General features: G+C 42.1%; 1 protein-coding gene across 3 annotated transcripts in view; it reads right to left on the bottom strand.

Annotated features, from left to right (window-relative positions):
• LOC129828748 (mitogen-activated protein kinase kinase kinase 4-like) overlaps positions 1 to 12554 on the bottom strand; it is an 88346-nt gene extending 75792 nt beyond the window's left edge. The window contains exon 1 of one of the 3 annotated variants that reach the window (XR_008755290.1): positions 12244 to 12512. Coding sequence is in view for 2 of the 3 variants with exons in the window: in XM_055889920.1 (XP_055745895.1) it covers positions 12244 to 12518 (275 nt within the window). In the remaining variant the exon portion in view is untranslated. Of the gene's footprint in view, positions 1 to 12243 lie in introns of all 3 variants that reach the window. The other 2 variants (XM_055889920.1, XM_055889921.1) reach the window with 2 other exon arrangements.
• Between the last annotated feature and the right edge of the window lie 11972 nt (positions 12555 to 24526).

Raw genomic sequence — 24526 nt, 5'->3', positions numbered from 1 at the left:
ACAAAAGATCTGTCCTGTTCCTCCTTGCAATGGTTGGCATGAGAAATGAATAGTGAGTGCTGTGCATGCATTTTTAAACATGTTTGCAAATTATCTTGTCTTACATAGTCAGGGACAGGGGTGACCTTAACTCGAACAGGCAGACAGTGTTGCACAATCATGTTCCTTGTTGTTTGTTGGTCTCTCTCCCTCTATGTTCTGCACATGCCGGACAAAGAGGGCCTGTGTCCCAAATGGCACCCTACTCCCTACATAGTGCACTACTTTTGAACAGGACCTAAGGGGAATAGGGTGACATTTCCCCATTTGGGATGCAGGCAGGGACTCTAGAGGTGGGAGGAGAGGGCAGCTGTGTTGGAACTTGGAACTCTACTATTGACAATATGACATCATTGCTATAAAATTCAAGCCCAAAGCAATCCCAGTTCTAGCCTTTGAGGTTTTCCCCGCTTTTCCGGAAAAACATTGGTCAAAACCAGAGGGCCCTCCAGTAAGTGCCTTGCCTGCAGGGCATGTTTATGTCTTAGTCCCAAATGCCACCCAATATAGTGCACTGCTTTTGACCAGAGTAGTGCACTATAAGGGTAATAGGGAGCTATGTGGGATGCAGCCTATGAGTTAGGACAAAAATACAATGAGCCTGCAGTGCACAAACCGATTCCTGGAAGAGGGGAACTTCAAGTTCCCCAGTCCCCACCCATACGCTGCAGCTGCATAACCATGAGCAGGGTAGGTATACCTATTAAGCCCACCAAAATCAGAGTTGACATTTCTTACAAAAATGAGAGCAGTATATGTTAGAAAAGTGGATATAAAAAATGAAAGATAAATTTCATGTTTTAATGAGACAAATATTTAAATCTCTTGTGAAGTTATGACTTTACTTAGGTGTTTTAATAACACAAATATGTGAAAAGTCCGGACTGGGCTTAATGGGTACCGACCGTACGCTTTAAGCCAATGGGTGTTCCAAATACGCCCACCTCTTAAACAATTAATGTTCAAAACTTACAAACAAGAGGTCGACCGATTAAATCGGAATGGCCGATTAATTTGGGCCGATTTCAAGTTTTCATAACAATAGAAAATCTGAATTTTTGGACGCCGATTTTGCAAATATTTTTTTACACCTTTATTTAACTAGGCAAGTCAGTTAAGAACAAGTTCTTATTTTCAATGACGGCCTAGGAACGGTGAGTTAACTGCCTTGTTCAGGGGCAGAACGGCAGATTTTTACCTTATCAGCTCGGGGATTCAATCTTGCAACCTTACGGTTAACTAATCCAACGCTCTAACCACCTGCCTCACGAGGAGCCTGCCTGTTAAGCGAATGCAGTAAGAAGCCACGGTAAGTTGCTAGCTAGCATTAAACTTATCTTATAAAAAACAATCATAATCACTAGTTAACTCCACATGGTTGATGATATTACTAGTTTATCTAGCGTGTCCTGTGTTGCATATAATCGATGCGGTGCGCATTCGCGAAAAAGGACCGTCTTTGCTCCAACGTGTACCTAACCATAAACATCAACGCCTTTCTTAAAATCAATACACAGAAGTATATATTTTTAAACCTGCATATTTAGCTAAAAGAAACACAGGTTAGTAGGCAATATTAACCAGGTGAAATTGTGTCACTTCTCTTGCGTGCATTGCACGTAGAGCCAGGGTATATGCAACAGTTTGGGCCGCCTGGCTCATTGCGAATTAATTTTGCCAGAATTCTACGTAATTATGACATAACATTGAAGGTTGTGCAATGTAACAGGAATATTTAGACTGATGGATGCCACCAGTTAGATAAAATACGGAACGGTTCCGTATTTCACTGAAAGAATAAACGTTTTGTTTTCGAAATGATCGTTTCCGGATTCGACCATATTAATGACCTAAGGCTCGTATTTCTGTGTGTTATAATTCTATGATTTGACAGAGCAGTCTGACTGAGCGATGGTAGGCACCAGCAGGCTCGTAAGCATTCATTCAAACAGCCCTTTCATGTGTTTTGCCAGCAGCTCTTCGCAATGCTTCAAGCATTGCGCTGTTTATGACTTCAAGCCTATCAACTCCCAAGATTAGGCTTGTGTAACCGATGTGAAATGGCTAGCTAGTTAGCGGGGTGCGCGCTAATAGCGTTTCAAACGTCACTCGCTCTGAGACTTGTAGTTGTTCCCCTTGCTCTGCATGGGTAACGCTGCTTCGAGGGTGGCTGTTGTCGATGTGTTCCTGGTTCGAGCCCAGGTAGGAGCGAGGAGAGGGACGGAAGCTTTACTGTTACATTGGCAATACTAAAGTGCCTATAAGAGCATCCAATAGTCAAATGTATATGAAATACAAATCGTAGAGAGAGAAATAGTCCTATAATTCCTATAATAACGACAACCTAAAACTTCTTACCTGGGAATATTGAAGACTCATGTTAAAAAGGAACCACCAGCTTTTATATGTTCTCATGTTCTGAGCAAGGAACTTAAACGTTAGCTTTCTTACATGGCACATATTGCACTTTTACTTTCTTCTCCAACACTTTGTTTTTGCATTATTTTAACCAAATTGAACATGTTTAATTATTTATTTGAAGCTAAATTGATTTTATTAATGTATTATATTAAGTTAAAATAAGTGTTCATTCAGTATTGTTGTAACTGTCATTATCACAAATTTAAAAAATAAAATAAATGTTTAAATATGATATATATATATTTTTTTACCTGCTGATTAAATCGGTATCAGCTTTTTTGGTCCTCCAATAACCGGTATCGGCATTGGAAAATCATAATCGGTCGACCTCTATTACAAACTGACACTTGTCATATAAAATTACATTATATTAATCACCCCTAAAGTTAAAATAATCATTGCTATATATCATGAAAGTAGCACTTAAAACAGGGGGTGTCCAATTGTATCCACAGAGAACAATGTGGTCTTGGGCTTTTGTTCTTGCTGACCAGTACACGCCTGATTCAACTAATCAGACTTCAATCAAGACATTAGTCGAATCAGGTGTGTTATTGCTTAGAACACAAACCTGCACCCACACTGGCCCTCTGTGGATAAGACGCCATGCAACGAAGACCAGAAAACAACTTTTTAGGAATTATCTGAAAGCCAATTCACATTTGCAGTACTGCTATTCTTGTTAATTAGTTCAACTTCCAACTCATCAACTCATCTTCCTAAAGCGTATCTGAAGACCGTTTCAAATCTCCCGCTCTACCGTGTATTAAATAAAGTACAGGTGGACCAAACAGAATCACCTAGATGAATTAAAGACAAAGACACGAGTAGTCTCCCAATAGTCATCATCTTCTCTATCAGTTGTTTGCATTTTTATCCACCACCTGTAGATTTTTGTATCTCTGATATCCCTCAAACCTAACATTATGAGCACAATGATTCCTAATTGTTTCGAATCTTGTTAAAGGCACCATGGGTAGATGCACGACATGCATAACTGTAGTTTGTGTATTTTAAATCTGAACAAAAATAATTTATGCTCATGTTCATTGAATATTAGGGATAAATAAACTATCCATGTGTTTCAATGCACACTGGCCTTAATTGGAGCATACTGGCCTTAATTGGAGCAACAGCGAATTATGTTGAAGAAAAGAATAGCAAAGTCTACTCATAAAATATTTGAAACCAATAGTTTGGGGTATAAAGATACACTAGACTACAATATTATGCCAAGTTAGCAATTTCATTAAATATGATCAATCCTTTGTTATTTACATTCTGTGTAGTGCGCTACTGTACCCTTTAAGCCCACCTGAGATAAATTTCAAATTTAACAAAAATGTATGTATAGCGATACAACGTTCATTTAACAGTGAAATTAGAAAAGAAGCATTAAAAAATGTAAGCTGTAAATTGCCTGAAATCTATTCACCAAGTTTTGTTGCTACTGTGAGACGGACATCCTGGCACGACTGCTAGCATGAAAAAACTATTTTCAATTGGCAAGAAAAGTAATGAATGCTCATGAAATATGCTGTCATGTTTTTACATTAGCACATGAATATCTTCATTTTAGATAAAGTATGATCAGTTACTTAAGGTACTACAAATATGTTTCTGAAGGTAGCCTCAATGCCCCCCCCAAAGATTTCCATCTTTGAAATTGGTAACACACGATTGTCAATAACTAAAAACATCTGATTGGCTTAGAATAAAAAAAAGTTGTAGATAACCATATGAATTAGTTGAAATAGCAGAAAATGTTTGTTTTCTAAGTTTACTTGAATCCAAAGATGGAAGTGGGCTTAATATGTATGCTTACTCTACATACCAAATTGTCACCCTATTCCCTACATTAGTGCACTACTTTTGACTTGACATTTATAAGAATTTACATCAGCAGCAACTGACAGTCAGACACTAGCCTGAGTGCCAGTCTGTACCATAATGCTCAACTCGTTGTCACTAAAAGGGTGTTTCCACACATGGTCCTCTTTAAAAGAACTGATCGGAATCCTCTTTAATGTGAACTCTGGGGTAAAAAAAAAAAGAGCTAAAGAACTTAGTTCTCTTTGTATTCACACTGCCATTGCCTTTGAATGAGGACTCAGCTTTTTTGACAGTTCACTTAACCTGTTTTGTGGTTCGAATCATCTTTGCATTCACATTGCTATGTTTAGAAAGGAAAACATTTATTTTTCCAACATCCAATCAATGCACTCCGGGATTTGTCAAAGTGCAGGACAAGCCATCGGACAGCTAGCTAAGCTAATAGATTGCATTTAGTTCAAATATGAGACAATTGTAAATCAGAAGATACTATTAACATGTAAATATTGTAAAAGAATGAATAGCAGAAGAATAACTGCAGATTAAATAATGTTGTAATTGAAAAATGTAAACCTAATATAGGCTTGAAAACAGCCCTTTAAGAGCTATAACAGATTTTGTACCATACAGTATGTAGTGATTCTCACCAAATATATCGTCTTCTCACACTATTCAAAAGCCAAAATCGAACAAAACTCTTATAGATCAAATCAAATTTCTATTCATCACATGTGCCGCATACAACAGGTAGACCTTAGTGAAACGCTTACTTACAAGCCCGTAACAAACAATGCAGATGATTTAAAAAAAAGTAACAAGTAATTAAAGTATATAAAGTGGGGTCACATATTGCAAACAAATAATCTGAACCAGAAACTACACAAACTCAGCAAAAAAAGAAACGTCCCTTTTTCAGGACCCTGTCTTTCAAAGACAATTCGTAAAAATCCAAATAACTTCACAGATCTTCATTGTAAAGGGTTTAAACACTGTTTCCCATGCTTATTCAATGAACCATCAACAATTAATGAACATGCACCTGTGAAACGGTCGTTAAGACACTAACAGCTTACAGACGGTAGGCAATTAAGGTCAGTTATGACAACTTAGCACACTAAAGAGGTTTTTCTAAGGACTCTAAAAAACACCAATAGAAAGATGCCCAGGGTCCCTGCTCAACTGCGTGAACGTGCCTTAGGCATGCTGCAAGGAGGCATGAGGACTGCAGATGTGGCCAATGCAATAAATTGCCATGTCTAATGTGAGACGCCTAAGACAGCACTACAGGGAGACAGGATGATCAGCTTTCCGTCCTCGCAGTGGAAGACCACGTTTAACACCTGCACAGGATCGATACATCCGAACATCACACCTGTGGGACAGGTACAGGATGGCAACAACAACTGCCCGAGTTACACCAGGAACGCACAATCCCTCCATCGGTGCTCATACTGTCCGCAATAGGCTGAGAGCGACTGGACTGAGGGCTTGTAGGCCTGTTGTAAGGCAGGTCCTCACCAGACATCACTGGCAACAACGTCACCTATGGGCACAAACCCACCGTTGCTGGACCAGACAGGACTGTCAAAAAGTGCTCTTCACTGACGAGTCACGGTTTTGTCTCACCAGGGGTGATGGTCGGATTTGCGTTAATCGTCAAAGGAATGAGCGCTGGCCAATTAATTAGGGCAGATTTTAAGATTTCATAACAATTGGTAATCTGCCTTTTTGGACGCTGATTATGACCGATTACATTGCAATCCATAAGGAAACTGCGTGGCAAGCTGACCACCTGTTACGCGAGTGCAGCGTCAAAAGAACCTTGTGGCTGCAAGGAGCCAAGGTAAGTTGCTAGCTAGCATTAAAATGATCCCATAAAAAACAAACACATGGTTGATGATATTACTAGCTTAAAACTTCTTATGGCTGCAGTCCCGTTAATGGGATCGAAATGACAACAGCCAGTCGAAGTGCAGGGCGCCAAATTCAAAAAAACAGAAATCTTATAATTAAAATTCCTCAAACATTCATGTGTCTTATATCATTTTAAAGGTAATCTTGTTGTTAATCCCACCAAAGTGTCCGATTTCAAATAGGCTTTTCAGCAAAAGCACTACAAACGATTATGTTAGGTCACCACAAAACCACAATAAGCACAGCCATTTTTTCCAGCTAAAGATAGCTTCACAAAACCAGAATAGAGATAAAATGTATCACTAACCTTCGATTATTTTCATCAGATGACACTCATAGGACTTCATGTTACACAATACATGCATGTTTTGTTTGATTAAATTCATATTTATATTTAAAAAAAAAAAATCGGAGTTTACATTTAGGCGTTAGATTCACTAGTTGCAAAAACATCAAGTGACTTTGCATAGCCACATCGTTTCAACAGAAATACTCAACATAAATATAAATGACAATACAAGTAATACACATAGAATTATAGATATACCTCTCCTTAACCTCTACCAAGCACCTACCCCGGATTCGGGAGCACCCGAATTAATTAGCCAGATTTTTACATAATTATGACATTACATTGAAGGTTGTGCAATGTAACAGCAATATTTAGACTTAGGGTTGCCACCCATTCGACAAAATACGGAAAGGTTCTGTATTTCAGTTGACGCGTCAATTCCTATAATAACTACAACCTAAAACTTCTTAACTGCGAATACTGAAGAACAAGGAATATTGAACCACCAGCTTTCATATGTTCTCAGGTTCTGAGCAAGGAACTTAAACGTTTTTACATGTTTTTACTATTTTACATGGCACAAATTGCACTTTTAATTTCTTCTCCAACACTGTTTTTGTATTATTTAAACCAAAATGAACATGTTTCATTATTTATTTGAGACAAAATTGATTTTATGTATTAAATTAAGCTCTCTGGGATATTCGGGACGGTAGCGTCACACCTCGTCAACAGCCAGTGAAATTGCAGGGCGCCAAATTCAAACAGAAATCCCATAATTAATATTCCTCAAACATACAAGTATTTTACACCATTTTAAAGATAAACTTGATGTAAATCCAGCCACAGTGTCCGATTTCAAAAGGATTTATGACGAAAGCACACCAAACGATTATGTTAGGTCAGCACCTATTCACAGAAAAACACAGCCATTTTTCTAGCCAAAGAGAGGAGTCACAAAAAGCAGAAATAGAGATAAGATTAATCACTAACCTTTGATGGTCTTCATCAGATGACACTCATAGGACTTCATGTTTCACAATACATGTATGTTTTGTTCGGTAAGGTTCATATTTATATCCAAAAATCTCAGTTTACATTAGCGCATTTCAGTAGTTCCAAAACATCCAGTGATTTTGCAGAGAGCCCCATCAATTTACAGAAATACTCATAATAAACATTGATAAAAGATACAAGTGTTATGCATGGAATTTTAGATGCACTTCTCCGTAATGCAACCGCGGTGTCAGATTTTTTTTAAACTTCACGGAAAAAGCACACCATGCAATAATCTGAGTACAGAGCTCAGACACAAAACCAAGCCATACAGATATCCGCCATGTTGTGTGGTCAACAGAAGTCAGAAATAGCATTATAAATATTCACTTACCTTTGATGATCTTCATCAGAATGCACTCCAAGGAATCCCAGTTACACAATAAATGTTTGTTTTGTTCGATAAAGTCCATCATTTATGTCCAAATACCTCCTTTTTGTTTGCGCGTTTAGTACACAAATCCAAACTCAGGAGGCGCGGGCAAGTCCAGGCGAAAGTTCAGATGAAAAGTCATATTACAGTTCATAGAAACAAGTCAAACGAAGTATAGAATCAATCTTTAGGATGTTTTTAATCATAAATATTCAATAATGTTCCAACCGGAGAATTCCTTTATCTGTAGAAATGCGATGGAACGCATGTCTAACTCTCACGTGAACGCGCACTGTCAGCTCACGCCAACCTGCCAGACCCATGACTCAAAGAGCCCTCATTCCCCCCTCCTTCACAGTAGAAGGATCAAACAAGGTTCTAAAGACTGTTGACATCTAGTGGAAGCCTTAGGAGGTGCAATATGACCCCATAGACACTGTATAGTCAATAGGCAATGACTTTAAAAACTACAAACCTCAGATTTCCCACTTCCTGGTTGGATTTTTTCTCAGGTTTTTGCCTGCCATATGAGTTCTGTTATACTTACAGACATCACTCAAAGTTTTAGAAACTTCAGAGTGTTTTCTATCCAAATCTACTAATTAAATGCATATTCTAGCTTTTAGGACTGAGTAGCAGGCAGTTTACTCTGGGCACTTTTTTATCCAAGCTAATCAATACTGCCCCCCAGTCCCAAAGAAGGTCAAATAAAAGTGTTCATTGTTCATTCAGTATTGATGTAACTGTCATTATTACAAATATATATAAAAAAAAAAAAAAAAAAAAAAAAAATCGGCTGACTAATCGGCATCGGCTTTTTTTGGTCCTGCAATAATCGTTATCGGCGTTAAAATCATAACCGGTTGACTTCTACTCTGGAGCGGGATCGATTGAGGTGGAGGGTCCGTCATGGTCTGTGGTGGTGTGTCACAGCGTCATCGGACTGAGCTTGTTGTCATTGCAGGCAATCTCAACGCTATGCGTTACAGGGAAGACATCCTCCTCCCTCATGTGGTACCCTTCCTGTAGGCTCATCCTGACATGACCCTCCAGCATCACAATGCCACCAGCCATACTGCTTGTTCTGTGCGTGATTTCCTGCAAGACAGGAATGTCAGTGTTCTACCATGGCCAGTGAAGAGCCCAGATCTCAATCCCATTGAGCACGTCTGGGACCTGTTGGATCAAAGGGTGAGGGCTAGGGCCATTCCCCCCAGAAATTTCCGGGAACTTACAGGTGCCTTGGTGGAAGAGTGGGGTAACATCTCACAGCAAGAACTGGCAAATCTGGTGCAGTCCATGAGGAGATGCACTGTAGTTCTTAATGCTGCTGGTGGCCACACCAGATACTTACTGTTGCTTTTGATTATGACCCCCCCCCCCCCCCCCCTTTGTTCAGGAACACATTACGTTTCTGTTCGTCACATGTCTGTGGAACTTGTTCAGTTTATGTCTCAGTTGTTGAATATTGTTATGTTCATACAAATATTTACACATGTTAAGTTTGCTTAAAATTGACAGTGAGGATGTATCTTTTTTTGCTGAGTTTACTTGGGAATTTCTGTGCATCCTTGGCAATCGCTAATCAATATCCAAAAACAGCACTTTTCCCCCCCTGCAAATCTGCACATCATTATCTTCTCCCTTTTGGGACACCAATACGAGGGTTTACGGTAGGGGGAACGGTGTTGCAGTAGTCTAGTGTGAGGGTTTACGGTAGGGGGAACGGTGTTGCAGTAGTCTAGTGTGAGGGTTTATGGTAGGGGGAACGGTGTTGCAGTAGTCTAGTGTGAGGGTTTATGGTAGGGGGAACGGTGTTGCAGTAGTCTAGTGTGAGGGTTTATGGCAGGGGGAATGGTGTTGCAGTAGTCTAGTGTGAGGGTTTATGGCAGGGGGAACGGTGTTGCAGTAGTCTAGTGTGAGAGTTTATGGCAGGAGGAACGGTGTTGCAGTAGTCCAGTGTGAGGGTTTATGGTAGGGGGAACGGTGTTGCAGTAGTCTAGTGTGAGGGTTTATGGCAGGGGGAACGGTGTTGCAGTAGTCTAGTGTGAGAGTTTATGGCAGGAGGAACGGTGTTGCAGTAGTCTAGTGTGGGGGTTTATGGTAGGGGGAACGGTGTTGCAGTAGTCTAGTGTGAGGGTTTACGGTAGGGGGAACGGTGTTGCAGTAGTCTAGTGTGAGGGTTTATGGTAGGGGGAACGGTGTTGCAGTAGTCTAGTGTGAGGGTTTATGGCAGGGGGAACGGTGTTGCAGTAGTCTAGTGTGAGGGTTTATGGCAGGGGGAATGGTGTTGCAGTAGTCTAGTGTGAGGGTTTATGGCAGGGGGAACGGTGTTGCAGTAGTCTAGTGTGAGGGTTTATGGCAGGAGGAACGGTGTTGCAGTAGTCTAGTGTGGGGGTTTATGGCAGGAGGAACGGTGTTGCAGTAGTCTAGTGTGGGGGTTTATGGCAGGAGGAACGGTGTTGCAGTAGTCTAGTGTGGGGGTTTATGGCAGGAGGAACGGTGTTGCAGTAGTCTAGTGTGGGGGTTTATGGCAGGAGGAACGGTGTTGCAGTAGTCTAGTGTGGGGGTTTATGGTAGGGGGAACGGTGTTGCAGTAGTCTAGTGTGGGGGAACAACGACAAGCGAACCTGGGGAGCTTTGTGTTCACGTTGTCTTAAAAAAAAGGAACAGGACTGCGCAATTCAAGCGAACAGAAAGAGCACCTCTCGAGATAGTTCGGTTCATGTTGGGGCTCTTTTGAGTGGTCTGAAATATTTTGGAGTGTTCACACCGCACACAAAAAAAACATTTACGAAACACAGAGTTCACAAAACATGCCTGAAATGGACCAAGTGTGAAAACAACCTAATTGTCATGCCATGTTCGGCTTGACAAAGAGTGCAATGGAGTTGGAAAGAGCACAGAGAGATGTGGGACCAGGCTAGTCTGACACCAGCAGTACAGTGACTAGATATTCAAGTCTGTCTGTGTGCTTGCAAAGGAGACTTGGATTGAAAACACAGCCAACCAGTACGATCAAAGTGATGACACAGACAATCAAGAACCACACTAAAGCATTGAACACATTTTTGCACTCTGAACATCATTCTATCCATTTAAATTCAGTCCCCCATGCAATGTAGGCCAGGCACTCTTGCATGCCTCAAGGGAGAGAGACATAACATTGGATTCCAGAGAATCTGTCGCCACGAGTCAGGGGCAAACAAACCCGATGACGTCGTGTGGGGTCAAAAGAGATGCACATAGAACAAAAAAACATTCCACTGGCACTAAAATCAGCTGGAAGCAATAACTCAGAGCCCGTTTTCTAGTGGAATACAGAGCATACACATCGACTGTACATGCAATCCCTGGCTAACAACAAATGGCATCTGAAAAGCTTAAGGTACTTCATAACCGTTGCTATAACGAGATCATGTTCATGTGCCAGTGTTGGCAGCACATAGCTATGTGCTTTTCCTACTATGCTGAGAACAGTTTTGATTTCTAGGAAAGCTAAATAATACATTCCAAAACATGAGTAGATCCCCATCTTCTAAGTTCAAGTCATAGTTAACAAAACAGCATATCAGCCTTAATTACGTTTTTGGCTGCAAGTACAACACTTTATCATAAAATGCATGTCCCCAACAAATATAACTAGTTATGACGTGGAGCCTAGCGTAGTAAGTTAGCGAACTGCCTAGCTAACGTTAACTGATTTAAAGATAGCTACTATAACTAGCTAGCTAACGTTAGCAAACAATTCAAGAAAATTATTAAAACATATAAATTCATATTTCAAATAGAGTTCTATTTAAGTTCGTGCATGCCGTACATGTAGAGATGTTTCCACAATCCTGACGAAAACTAATAACTACCAAACTTTGCAAGAACGAAGAGCAATGTTAATTTGCAACTGACAAAACTGAATAAACTCAACGAACCGTTAAAGTAACTTTAGCCACATAGCTAGCCTAGCAAGTTGCTAGGTAGTTGCTTTTCTATGTTGCAAATCGAATGCGAAGTCAAAAATAGTTACCTCTTTAGGTAAGTATTTCCTCCATCCCTCCAATAATTCCACAACAAATAGAAACACAGTGCAAAGTGATATTTCAGAGAACAGATGTATCTCCCAAAAACTCTGCAACTTTTAACACTGCAAAAACGTTACAACTGCACGCAAACCACTTTGTGACAGTAGTTTGCCTTTAGACCTACAAGCGCGCCAATTGACCCGCGTGGGTTGTCACATTCAGCTCACAAAGTGGCAGCAGGCGAAGCCCCGGCTGTGTAGTTTCTTTTCACGAAGTAGTACTGATTATTCGCTTACCTGCTAGGATCGCTATTATCCGGAGGCTCCATAGCAGGTCGAGGAATGCTCGGTTCTAGTGGTGCATGAGACCACCCATGACCATGCAAGTTTAATAGTTGTTTGCACGTTTTCTTTTTGCAAAACCTGGGCGAAAGGTGTCTTTCTGTTAAGATTTTTTTCCGCCTGCAGAATTGGGGCTCGCCCGAGTGTGCGCTGCCGCCATCTTTCCAGCAGTCAGGAGGAGTGCTACGGCAACCCGTACAGATCATCCGTTCAGCAGTCAAATCACACATTGAACAGCGAGACAGATATTTCACCGGATGTGTAAATGGCAGCATCGTTTGGCGTTTCCACTTACTACCAAATATGGTGATGAGAGGAAGCCCAGTGGCAGGCAGTGGTAAAAGATTATCAAGGGAGATGGATTTTGACCGACATTCTGTAAATGTCCTGATTGATGAAACATTTGATCTCCATACAGTTTTCTGTTTCCAAAACTAGAATCTGCAACAAACAGAGTGAACTGTGTTTTGTAGACTTTACCCTTTGCCAAAGTTTACAAAAACATTTGTTATCGCATATACGCGCACTTCACAAAACAGGCATTCCCTAACGGAATTATGCAAATAAATGCCAGAACATGCCAATAGGATCTCAATAGCTCGTGATCTCCTTGCTTGTTCTACCCACTATGCTTAATTTGCTCCCATTGGAAACGATAGGCTCTGGTCTATCTTGGGTTATTTATAAAAAATCTTTGACAAAGTGGTGACGATGCTTCTTCTTGAGGTTTAATGGCAGACTACACCCTACTGGGGCATTGTCGCCACCTACTGTACAGTGAAGTGAAACAAAAATTCCATTGCGGGAAAGTAAAAAAAAAAGTAGTTCATAGTTCAAATCAAAATGTATTTGTCACATGCTTAGTAAACAACAGGTGTTGACTGAAATACTTACATGGGCCTTTCCCAACAACACAAGCTCAGGTGCCTGTGAGGGCAGAGCATTCATCGACAGAATTCCTTGTAGTGCCTCAGAGTCCCAAAAAACTTTCAGCCGCACTCTCCGTGCAGTTGATAACCAAAGCAATAATCTCTACAAAATCCACCTTCTTAACATGCAACATGTCAGGATCCCTCTGTTGACAAGTAATAATCTCTGGTGTCCAGTGGTGGATTTAGGTATGGGCGACATGGGCAGCGGCATGGGGCGCCCACAAAAAAAAAAATTGTAATGGTGATATTTGCGCGATTGGTTTTCTATCGCTCATTTGCAAGCCACGTCAATGATATCATGTCATCATGTGGGACTGTGGATCAATTAACCTTGTCGCAGTGGGAGCCCTGATTCTAGTTCGTGAGCTAGGCAGGCTACTGTCTAGGAAGGTATCCCTCTCAGAAGTACAAGATGGCGAGGGTAGGTTGACCTCAGGTCTCCCCACTGGAAGCCCAAGGTAGGGGGAGCGGGGATCTATCAAATAGCACACCTCTAACTTTGTACTGTACTAATGCAAGTAGTCAAATCAGCCACACTACGAAATGCTTTCAAATAAACCACAATTCATTCATAATACTGTGGATATATAGTTTCACACACATTGTTGAATTTTTTTCTGGTTTGTGCAAAATTGTTAAGAATATTACAAAACCAGTCTGCACACCACCAAGGTGAATTGGTTTAGTCTTGACTCTTGGTTGACAGTGTTGGGGGATGGGTAATGCAGTCTTGACTCTTGGTTGACAGTGTTGGGGGATGGGTAATGTATTGATGTATTGACCCGTTCCTGTAGGTTCATGCTCTACAACATTCGCAGAGTACGACCCTCCCTCACGCAGGAAGCGGCGCAGGTCCTAATCCAGGCACTTGTCATCTCCCGTCTGGATTACTGCAACTCGCTGTTGACTGGGCTCCCTGCCTGTGCCATTAAACCCCTACAACTCATCCAGAACGCCGCAGCCCGTCTGGTGTTCAACTTTCCCAAGTTCTCTCACGTCACCCCGCTCCTCCGCTCTCTCCACTGGCTTCCAGTTGAAGCTCGCATCCGCTACAAGACCATGGTGCTTGCCTACGGAGCTGTGAGGGGAACTGCACCTCCGTACCTTCAAGCTCTGATCAGGCCCTACACCCAAACAAGGGCACTGCGTTCATCCACCTCTGGCCTGCTCGCCTCCCTACCTCTGAGGAAGTACAGTTCCCGCTCAGACCAGTCAAAACTGTTCGCTGCTCTGGCACCCCAATGGTGGAACAAACTCCCTCACGACGCCAGGTCAGCGGAGTCAATCACCACCTTCCGGAGACACCTGAAACCCCACCTCTTTAAGGAATACCTAGGATAGGATAAAGTAATCCTTCTAACCCCCCCCCCCCCCCCCCCCTTAAACGAGTTAGATGCACTATTGTAAAGTGGTTGTTCCACTGGATATCATAAGGTGAATGCACCAATTTGTAAGTCGCTCTGGATAAGAGCGTCTGCTAAATGACTTAAATGTAAATGTAAATGATGCTCCAGTGCCAAATCAATACAAATGGATTAGAAAAGGTCTAAGCCATCAGGTGTCCAGTTTAGGAAAAAGAGGAGAGAAGAAGAGGAGAAACACACAAAAGATAAAGGTATGCAGCTATGTCATCTCTTTATGAGTATAATATTATGCATGTAATGAAATAGGCTAGTATAACACTTATGTTTGCTAGTCTATGTTGCTATGTTGCTTGCTATGCTATTACACATAGGGCGACAATATTCTGTTTTCTGTCCAACTAGCTTACATAACATTGGATATCATTTCACACAGTCTCATCATGATAATGTGTGTAGCCTGCAGCAAAATGATTACAACCTAACTAGCACATTCTTGATTTGGTTGACTTTCATTGAGGTGACATCATAAAGGTTTTCTGTGATTATATTGACTAGGTCCTGAACTCAGTAAGGGGAATTTCCAATGCTATAGGCTAACTTAAAAGATGTCTATATTATGCTAATATTTTGTATCTTTTGTGATATATCGAGTCTTTTGGGGTGTCTTATGCCTAGAATTAGCCAAGGATGTTGTATGGTTCATTTGGTTCCTATTCTGAAAGTTTGATAAATTGTGCAAAATGACATGTATATTTAATTGTGCAACAAATGTATTTAGGGTGCCAGACTCACATACTGTATTTCAATGCAAATTCATGGGCACTTCTGAAATATTTTGGAGCACCCTCTGGCACTGGCCAGGATGAGGAGCCATCCACCTCCTCAGCCACACAGGGGTCTCCACGAATGTTGTCTGAACCTGAGGATGAAGACTCATTTTCTTCCACTTCCCCCCAGCAGGATTCTTCAGGTGTGTTTGTGCGCACGTGTGTGTGTGTCTGGATACATGCACATGTGTTTATGTGTGCATCCCTGCATAACATAAACAAAATAAATAATTTCCCTTTTGCAAAGTTTTAAGTTTCCATATTATAGGTTACATTGAGGATTGTATTATTACTGGGTATGTATGTGGGATGTTCCACTACTATAAATGCTGTGAATAATGTGTGTAAACGAATGCCCATATGCTCTCTATTAGAAATGCCTGTAGCAGCATCCCCACCAGATCCTGCTGCTGAGGATGAACCACTGTCTACAGACCCTGCTGACTGGCCTTCAGTTTTAACTGACAGAATTTGAACACAACTAGTTTGCAGATGACCAAGTGAGGTACCAGCTGACTTTGTTTTCCCAAGGAATGAGAGTGATGGGGGCGGCAGGGTAGCCTAGTGGTTAGAGCGTTGGAGCGTAACCGGAAGTTTGCAAGTTTAAATCCCCGAGCTGACAAGGTACAAATCTGTCTTTCTGCCACTGAACAAGGCTGTCATTGAAAATAATAATTTGTTCTTAACTGACTTGCCTAGTTAAATAAAGGTAAAAAATAAAAATGGAAGAAGTTGCCACCACCAGTGTTTCAGGAAGACCATGGGGACTTCCCTAGAAGTTGGTTGGTGTATTTTGAAAGAAACAACAGCCTCTTCTGCTTCTGTTGCAAACTCTTTTCTAAGAAGAAAATGAATTTAGCAAACTCAGGACTGACAGACTGCAAGTTCTTTGCTGACTTCACATAACAGCAGTCCAGAACACCAACAACTGCATGAAAACATGGAAAGAACTGGAAACGAGGATCAAAAAAGTGGAAACAATTGATAAGCATGAGATGGTACTTATGGAGGCTGGGAGGATAAGATGGAGAGAGGTGTTGACACGTCTGACTGCTATTGTGCCGTCTCTGGTAATTAGAAACCTGGCACTAAGGGGACACACAGAAACACTGTCCTCTCCATCAAATGGAAATATCCTCAAAGAGGTTGAACTGATGGCACAATTTGATGTAGTCATGAAAGAGCACCTTAACTGTCCAAAAAGGGACCTTGAGTCACACCACCAGCTGCCTTGGCCACCAAATACAGAATGAACTCCTTGATTTGTTGAGCAGCAAGGTCAATTCAATAATGGTGAGTGACAACAAGCTGGCAAAATCATTCTAGATTGCACCTCAGATGTCAGCCACACTGAACAGTTGTCAGTTGTGATTAGAATTGTGTTACTGAAGGAGGAGCCCCACATAAAGGAACATTTTATGGGGGTTTTGGCTGCAGAGGAGTCCACGGGCCAACATTTGGCATCCCTGATTCTCAAAAGATTAGAGGAGCAAAAAATTCCTTTTGAGGACTGCAGAGGACTATCACGTTTCAGGTAAGACCCAAGTGCAGACTGTGTTTAAGTAAGAATGTTGATTACAACATCAGGGGCATGCAAACAACAGGTCAAGGCAGGCAGGGGTCGGTAATCCAGAGTAGGGGCAAAGGCACCAGATGGCAGGCAGGCTCTGGGGCAGGCAGAGTGGTCAGGCAGGCGGGCTCAGAGTCAGGACAGGCAATTGTCAAAACCAGGAGGGTGAGAAAAGAGAGACGGGAAAAGCAGGAGCTGAGAAACATAACACTGGTTGACTTGACAAACAAGATGAACTGGCAACAGACAAACAGAGAACACAGGTATAAGTACCCAGGGGATAATGGGGAAGATGGGCGACACCTGGAGTGGGTGGAGACAAGCACAAGGACAGGTGAAATAGATCAGGGCGTGACAAGGACAATCTTATGATAATGGGGCCAACATGAGAGGCAAAAACAAAGGTGTCCAAGCCAGACTCCTGGAATTGAATCCAAGAGCTCTATTTGTGCCATGTGGAGCTCACACATTGAACCTGGTTGTGGCTGATGCTGCTAAAAGTTCTGTCGATGCCACAGGTTACTTTGGCATCTTACACAAACTGTACACCTTGTTCTCAGCCTCCATACAGCGATGGGCCATCCTGAAAAACATGTGGACATCACTTTGAAGATGTGGACTGAGACAAGGTGGGAGAGTAAAGGTAAGAGTTTTAAGCCACTGAGGTATCCGGCAGTAGCGGTGAGAGAGGCACTGATTGAGGTGAGGGATCAAACCAAAGACCCTGTGATAAAGGTTGAGGCCCAGTCCTTGTCAGAGGAGGTGGGATCATACCGCTTCAGCATCTGTACAGTGGTGTGGTATGACATCTTGAGCCAGATCCAACATGTGAGCAAGCTGATGCAGTCTCCCAGTATGCATGTGGATGTTGCAGTCAGTCTCAGAAAGACAGAGAGAGGTCTTAGCAACTACAGGGCAACAGGCGTTTATGACTGCACAAACATCAGCCAAGGATATTTGCGAGGCTATGAATGTAGAGGCCGTTCTACAACAAAAAAGGCTGAGGTCCACAAAGCGGCACTTTCATACAAATCATTTGATGAGCCTTTGAGTGGTGCCCTGAAGAAGCTGGAGGTGACATTTCTCAACGTCGTTGTTGATGCTGCAACCTCAGCCCTTCAGGAAAGATTTTCCACTTTGGAAAATGTGGGAGAGAAGTTTGGAGTGCTGTCAACCTGCCAAGTCTCTCAAATGAGGAGCTGACAGAACAATGTGAGGCCCTTAGTATGACACTGCACTATAAAAGAACACTCAGACTTGGATGGCAGAGAGCTTGCACAGGAACTGAAGAACTTGCCTGACTTGCCATCGAAGACCATGACAATGCTTGAGCTGCTGATATTTATACAAGAAAGGGAGCTCTCAGAAATGTATCCATGTATGTATTTGTGGTCTGCTCTCAGAATTTGTCTTACTCTTCCAGTGACCGTAGCTGAAGCAGAACTTCATCAAATTCTAACTGAGGTCCACTATGTCACAGCAACGCCTTAGTGGCCTTGCTGTCATCAGTATTAACCATGCAATTGCTGGGCAGATATCTTATGATGATGTAATTGATGACTTGGCATCAAGGAAGGCAAGAAAGTTCAGGGTTTAGATGGCAGTTGTACAATTTAGTTTGTGTGTTTCTTGTTTGAAGTGCAATAGTATAATAATCAGGTTCTCTTCTTTATAAGTGTGTTATTCTATTTGTGTATTTATGTGATATAGAATTTGTGCAATTTAGTTTTATTTGTGTATTTTTTGTTAGCAATAGGGTAATAGTGTAATAATTCAATTATCTTTTTTATTTGTATTTATATACTACAATTTGTTTCTATTTGTCTTTGTTACTTCTTTTTGATATTTATGAGTGTTATTTTTGTATATATATATATGTATATTTATTTTGCTGAAGGAGGTGTTCGCCCAGGGAGCCATACAAGCTAGAACCGCCACTGCTGGTGTCTACTCCTACTACCATTATTTCTTTAACGTCACTCCTTTCTTCCACTCTTCTCACTGCCTCTGGATGAGACATGCTGGAAAGCCTTTATTCTTGCCATAGATGCTTCAAACTGATCTCACAGGTAACTCCATCGAACCAAAACCCTCATGACCAAAACATTATCAGAATTAAGCTTGAATGTACTAGATTCCACCACACTTTACTTCTCTTATTTCCTTTTGCATTCGCCACTGTAATTCAACCCTTTTCACTCACATCTCCACTTGATGTGCAATCTTCAAACAGAACATCCTCTTCCGCCGTCTTCCTATGTGATGATGCCTGACTGTTGATCAGTGGTGGTTGGTTGCAGTATGATGTGGTTATAATGCACTATAGCACTTGCCATTAGCATGTTTTGTATTCGGTCCCCTTACAATGTCATTATAAAGGCTCATGCAACAATGTATTACTTATTGGCTGTCTAAGTGTTAACAGGCCAGGCACTTCTAATAGGGTGGCAGGTGGCCAAGCGGTTAGATTGTGGGCCTGTAACCGAAAGGTCGCTGGTTCAAATACACGGGCCGATAAGGTGAAAAATCTTTCTATGTGTCCTTCAGCGTGACACTTCACCCTAATTTGCTCCAGAGGGGCTGTACTACTATGGCTGACTCTGTAAGGTAACACATTTCACTGTACCTATCTGGTTTATGTGACATTACAATAAGACTATCTCATTTTCTCTCTTGTTATCAATAAAAAAAATTATCACACATCAGACAAGATTTCAAGCGTCAGAATGATAGATTTGATAGAGATTACTGGAAAATAGTTACTTTTCCGAAATATAGAATTGTATTACAAAAAGGGGCTAACAGGAATTTCCCCTGCTCTCTGCGCTCTTTAAATGCCCATGAAGGTTCTGTCTTTGTTAGGAATCGTATTTATTTATTGCAACTACTTTACATCTACATCTGTTGACCTGGCCTCTCCATGACCTACAGATTGTTGTCCTCTCCATGGCCTACAGATTGTTGGCCTCTCCATGGCCTACAGATTGTTGTCCTCTCCATGGCCTACAGATGGTTGTCCTCTCCATGACCTACAGATTGTTGTCCTCTCCATGGCCTACAGATTGTTGTCCTCTCCATGGCCTACAGATTGTTGTCCTCTCCATGGCCTACAGATTGTTGTCCTCTCCATGGCCTACAGATGGTTGTCCTCTCCATGACCTACAGATGGTTGTCCTCTCCATGACCTACAGATGGTTGTCCTCTCCATGGCCTACAGATTGTTGTCCTCTCCATGGCCTACAGATTGTTGTCCTCTCCATGGCCTACAGATGGTTGTCCTCTCCATGGCCTACAGATGGTTGTCCTCTCCATGACCCACAGATTGTTGTCCTCTCCATGGCCTACAGATTGTTGTCCTCTCCATGGCCTACAGATTGTTGTCCTCTCCATGGCCTACAGATTGTTGTCCTCTCCATGGCCTACAGATTGTTGTCCTCTCCATGGCCTACAGATTGTTGTCCTCTCCATGGCCTACAGATGGTTGTCCTCTCCATGGCCTACAGATTGTTGTCCTCTCCATGACCCACAGATTGTTGTCCTCTCCATGACCCACAGATTGTTGTCCTCTCCATGACCCACAGATTGTTGTCCTCTCCATGACCTACAGATTGTTGTCCTCTCCATGGCCTACAGATTGTTGTCCTCTCCATGGCCTACAGATGGTTGTCCTCTCCATGACCTACAGATGGTTGTCCTCTCCATGGCCTACAGATTGTTGTCCTCTCCATGGCCTACAGATGGTTGTCCTCTCCATGACCTACAGATTGTTGTCCTCTCCATGACCTACAGATTGTTGTCCTCTCCATGGCCTACAGATGGTTGTCCTCTCCATGACCTACAGATGGTTGTCCTCTCCATGGCCTACAGATTGTTGTCCTCTCCATGGCCTACAGATGGTTGTCCTCTCCATGACCTACAGATTGTTGTCCTCTCCATGACCTACAGATTGTTGTCCTCTCCATGGCCTACAGATTGTTGTCCTCTCCATGGCCTACAGATTGTTGTCCTCTCCATGACCCACAGATTGTTGTCCTCTCCATGGCCTACAGATTGTTGTCCTCTCCATGGCCTACAGATTGTTGTCCTCTCCATGACCCACAGATTGTTGTCCTCTCCATGACCCACAGATTGTTGTCCTCTCCATGACCCACAGATTGTTGTCCTCTCCATGACCTACAGATTGTTGTCCTCTCCATGGCCTACAGATTGTTGTCCTCTCCATGGCCTACAGATGGTTGTCCTCTCCATGACCTACAGATGGTTGTCCTCTCCATGGCCTACAGATTGTTGTCCTCTCCATGGCCTACAGATGGTTGTCCTCTCCATGACCTACAGATTGTTGTCCTCTCCATGACCTACAGATTGTTGTCCTCTCCATGGCCTACAGATGGTTGTCCTCTCCATGACCTACAGATGGTTGTCCTCTCCATGGCCTACAGATTGTTGTCCTCTCCATGGCCTACAGATGGTTGTCCTCTCCATGACCTACAGATTGTTGTCCTCTCCATGACCTACAGATTGTTGTCCTCTCCATGGCCTACAGATTGTTGTCCTCTCCATGACCCACAGATTGTTGTCCTCTCCATGGCCTACAGATGGTTGGCCTCTCCATGGCCTATCTTGCACTGGAGTAATTCATGAATTACGTCCATGAATCCACGTAAATCCACCGAATCTGTTACCTTTCATCTGAACTATCTGTTGCGATTGGGAGAGTGGGCCATCAGTTATTGTTTATAGTCATTACCGCGGAGCGCGGCTTGGAGCGCACACTTCAAACCTATTCACAGCCCTACAGATCATCACAGGCCAATTATGCCATCGATATATGGTTAATATGTAATTTCATTACATGTACATATGAAGACAAACTTGAAAGGGTGAAATAAGAAACGTCATTGTTTGCTGAACTGATCAATTCTGATATCAAAGTGATGGGGGTTATAGATTGAATAACTGATCACTGTTTAATTCTTCTCATGATTATGATAAATAATTACGAGCCTAAATGACTCAAGGATGTTTCCTATTGACTTCTTAATGAACTGGATTGCTGAATTCCTTAATTTTGTTAATAATGAACTGATTGGTATGATTTGATTTTTGTGATTATGAATTTGATTGGATACATGTTGTTCTGTTTCCTTTGTTGTGCAGCACAGACTACTCAGTAAATATATCACATTATGGTTAAAGGAATTCCTGCCATTCCTCTGTCACCTGACACGGGACCACCTGTTCACCTTCACTGCCAGCTACCCACACAGATTCCACTAATCTTTCACACACACAATAATAAACAGAAGCAAAGTGGATTTCCTCAATGAAGTCACAACAATCTGAGAAAAGCGCCATCTGGCGGACTGTGGGGCTGGGTCATATTCAGAATGTTTTAGTCCGAAAATGTGGAATTAATAGAGGAGCGAGTTTGAGAACTAGAAGTGCAAGTGATGATTCTGGCTGCAGTCCATCGTGTGTGTGTGTGTGTAGCTTCTGTGTATATCCACTTGTCATCAATACATTATCTACTTCTACTAATAGGCCTATACTGTATGTTGCGTAGTCTCACTCTCATTCCCGAGAGGAAGATAATGCTTACTTTATGCCATTATATATGAATTATTTATTTTAAAAAGAAATACACCGATGGTAGCCTCACACAATGTACCAGGCTTATTCAGCTGGTGAATGAGACCACATTGTGTAAAAACTACTGAAAATGACCATGGGTGCTTCTTATTAATACTGTATATCCTTTCTCCTGAAACGTGCACTAGTTCAATAACCTTTCTTCCCACAATCCTTAAAGCATTGGATTAGTGGAGGCATGGGCTAGTGGCCATTTCCACCATTTCCCTCAAACCAGTAATTTTCTTTCACATTTGTAAAGGGAAGTGAACAAGTATACACTTTTGGAGAAAGGAGAGAGAATTGGAACATAGGAAAAGAAAAGCATGTTTAAGTTTTCTGGAACGTGAGCAGTATAATTACGTACTCTGCAATGTAGATTTACCATGTAAATAGAGGTCCTGCCATCTCCGTGAAAAATGTTACACTTCCTATTTTTTTACATTGCATTTTTCCTCAAACGGTGGGTAAACTGCGTTGACTTGCATTTACCCTCTACTATACCATTGGTTCCTACACTAAACGTGTACTAACGCCCTGGACCAGAGCTACTCTTCAATCAATGCAGCTCAATTTACTCTGCTCTGCCAGTCTTCCATGATTAACCAGGAAGTCAGTCAATGGATGTTTAGGGAAGTGAAGAGCTATCAGACAAAGGGAAGGGTGAGGAAGAAAAGAGAAACCTTATTTACAGTTTCCTTCTGGGAGCAACACAGCCATTCAATATTCTTGTTTCTGTAGGCTAATCTGTTTCACCGATAATTTATCACTTGGACATACTGTATTGTGTATACAGCATATTACGATGCTATAGTACTCCTAAATTTGTACTCCTAAGTTGGATAAGTTATCATAAAAACATTCCTATCTTAACACATTTCAGATGTAGCCTGGTTGTAAAGGAGTGTGTAACTGGCTGCAGGGAAGTCAGGCGCAAGAGAGCAGAAATGGGTAGAAAACTGAGCCCTTTATTGAGGCTTTATTAAAACTAAACACACACGGGTTACAATAACCAGGCGCAAACCAGCCTGGAGTACACATACATTTACACATAACAATTCCACACACAGACATGGGGGGAAAACAGAGAGTTATATGCAAGACGAGTAATGAGGGAATGCAAACCAGATGTGCGGGAAAACAAGACAAAACAAATGGAAAATGAAAGGTGGATCGGCGATGGCTAGAAGACCGGTGACGTTGACCGCCGAACCCTGCCCAAACAAGGAGAGGGACCGACCTCGGCGGAAGTAGTGACACTGGTCCCAGATCTGTTGGTGCTGTAAACCCACTGGGCAGAGACGTCAATACAACATCTATTCCACATTGGTTAATTGAATTAAAATGACGTAGAAACAAAGTTGTTTCAACCACTGGGTGCCCAGTGAGTAACTAACTCATATGGTTGTTGCCATGCAATGACATGCAGGCTCTTTGGGTCAGTGAACATGTACTGTAATGATGTTCAAAGAATAATGGAATGATCTCATTATTGTGGAATGCTATTGATATACTATCGTGAGTTGAAACACAAATAAGTTAAGCCCACGGACTAAAGTTTGACCAGCCATTCTGGCATTTGCCCGAACTGCCATATGGCCAGTCCATCCCTGGGCACAACACAGTAACCTTTCAAAGATTATCCGCCGCCATTGTTGCAACCCCTATTACCAGTCTGTTCAACCTCTTTCGTATCATCCAAGATCCCTAAAGATTGGAAAGCTGCCGCGGTCATCCCCCTCTTCAAAGGGGGTGGCACTCTAGACCCAAACTGTTACAGACCTATATCCGCCCTGACTTTCTAAAGTCTTCGAAAGCCAAGTTAATAAACAGATCACTGACCATTTCGATTCCCACCGTACCTTCCCAGCTGTGCAATCTGGTTTCCGAACTGGTCACGGGTGCACCTCAGCCACG

This window comes from Salvelinus fontinalis, chromosome 30 (assembly GCF_029448725.1).
Source record: "Salvelinus fontinalis isolate EN_2023a chromosome 30, ASM2944872v1, whole genome shotgun sequence".
NCBI classification, from domain to species: domain Eukaryota; kingdom Metazoa; phylum Chordata; class Actinopteri; order Salmoniformes; family Salmonidae; genus Salvelinus; species Salvelinus fontinalis.
Note: the sequence above shows the minus strand (reverse complement) of the source record. Positions and strands in the feature narration are given on the sequence as shown.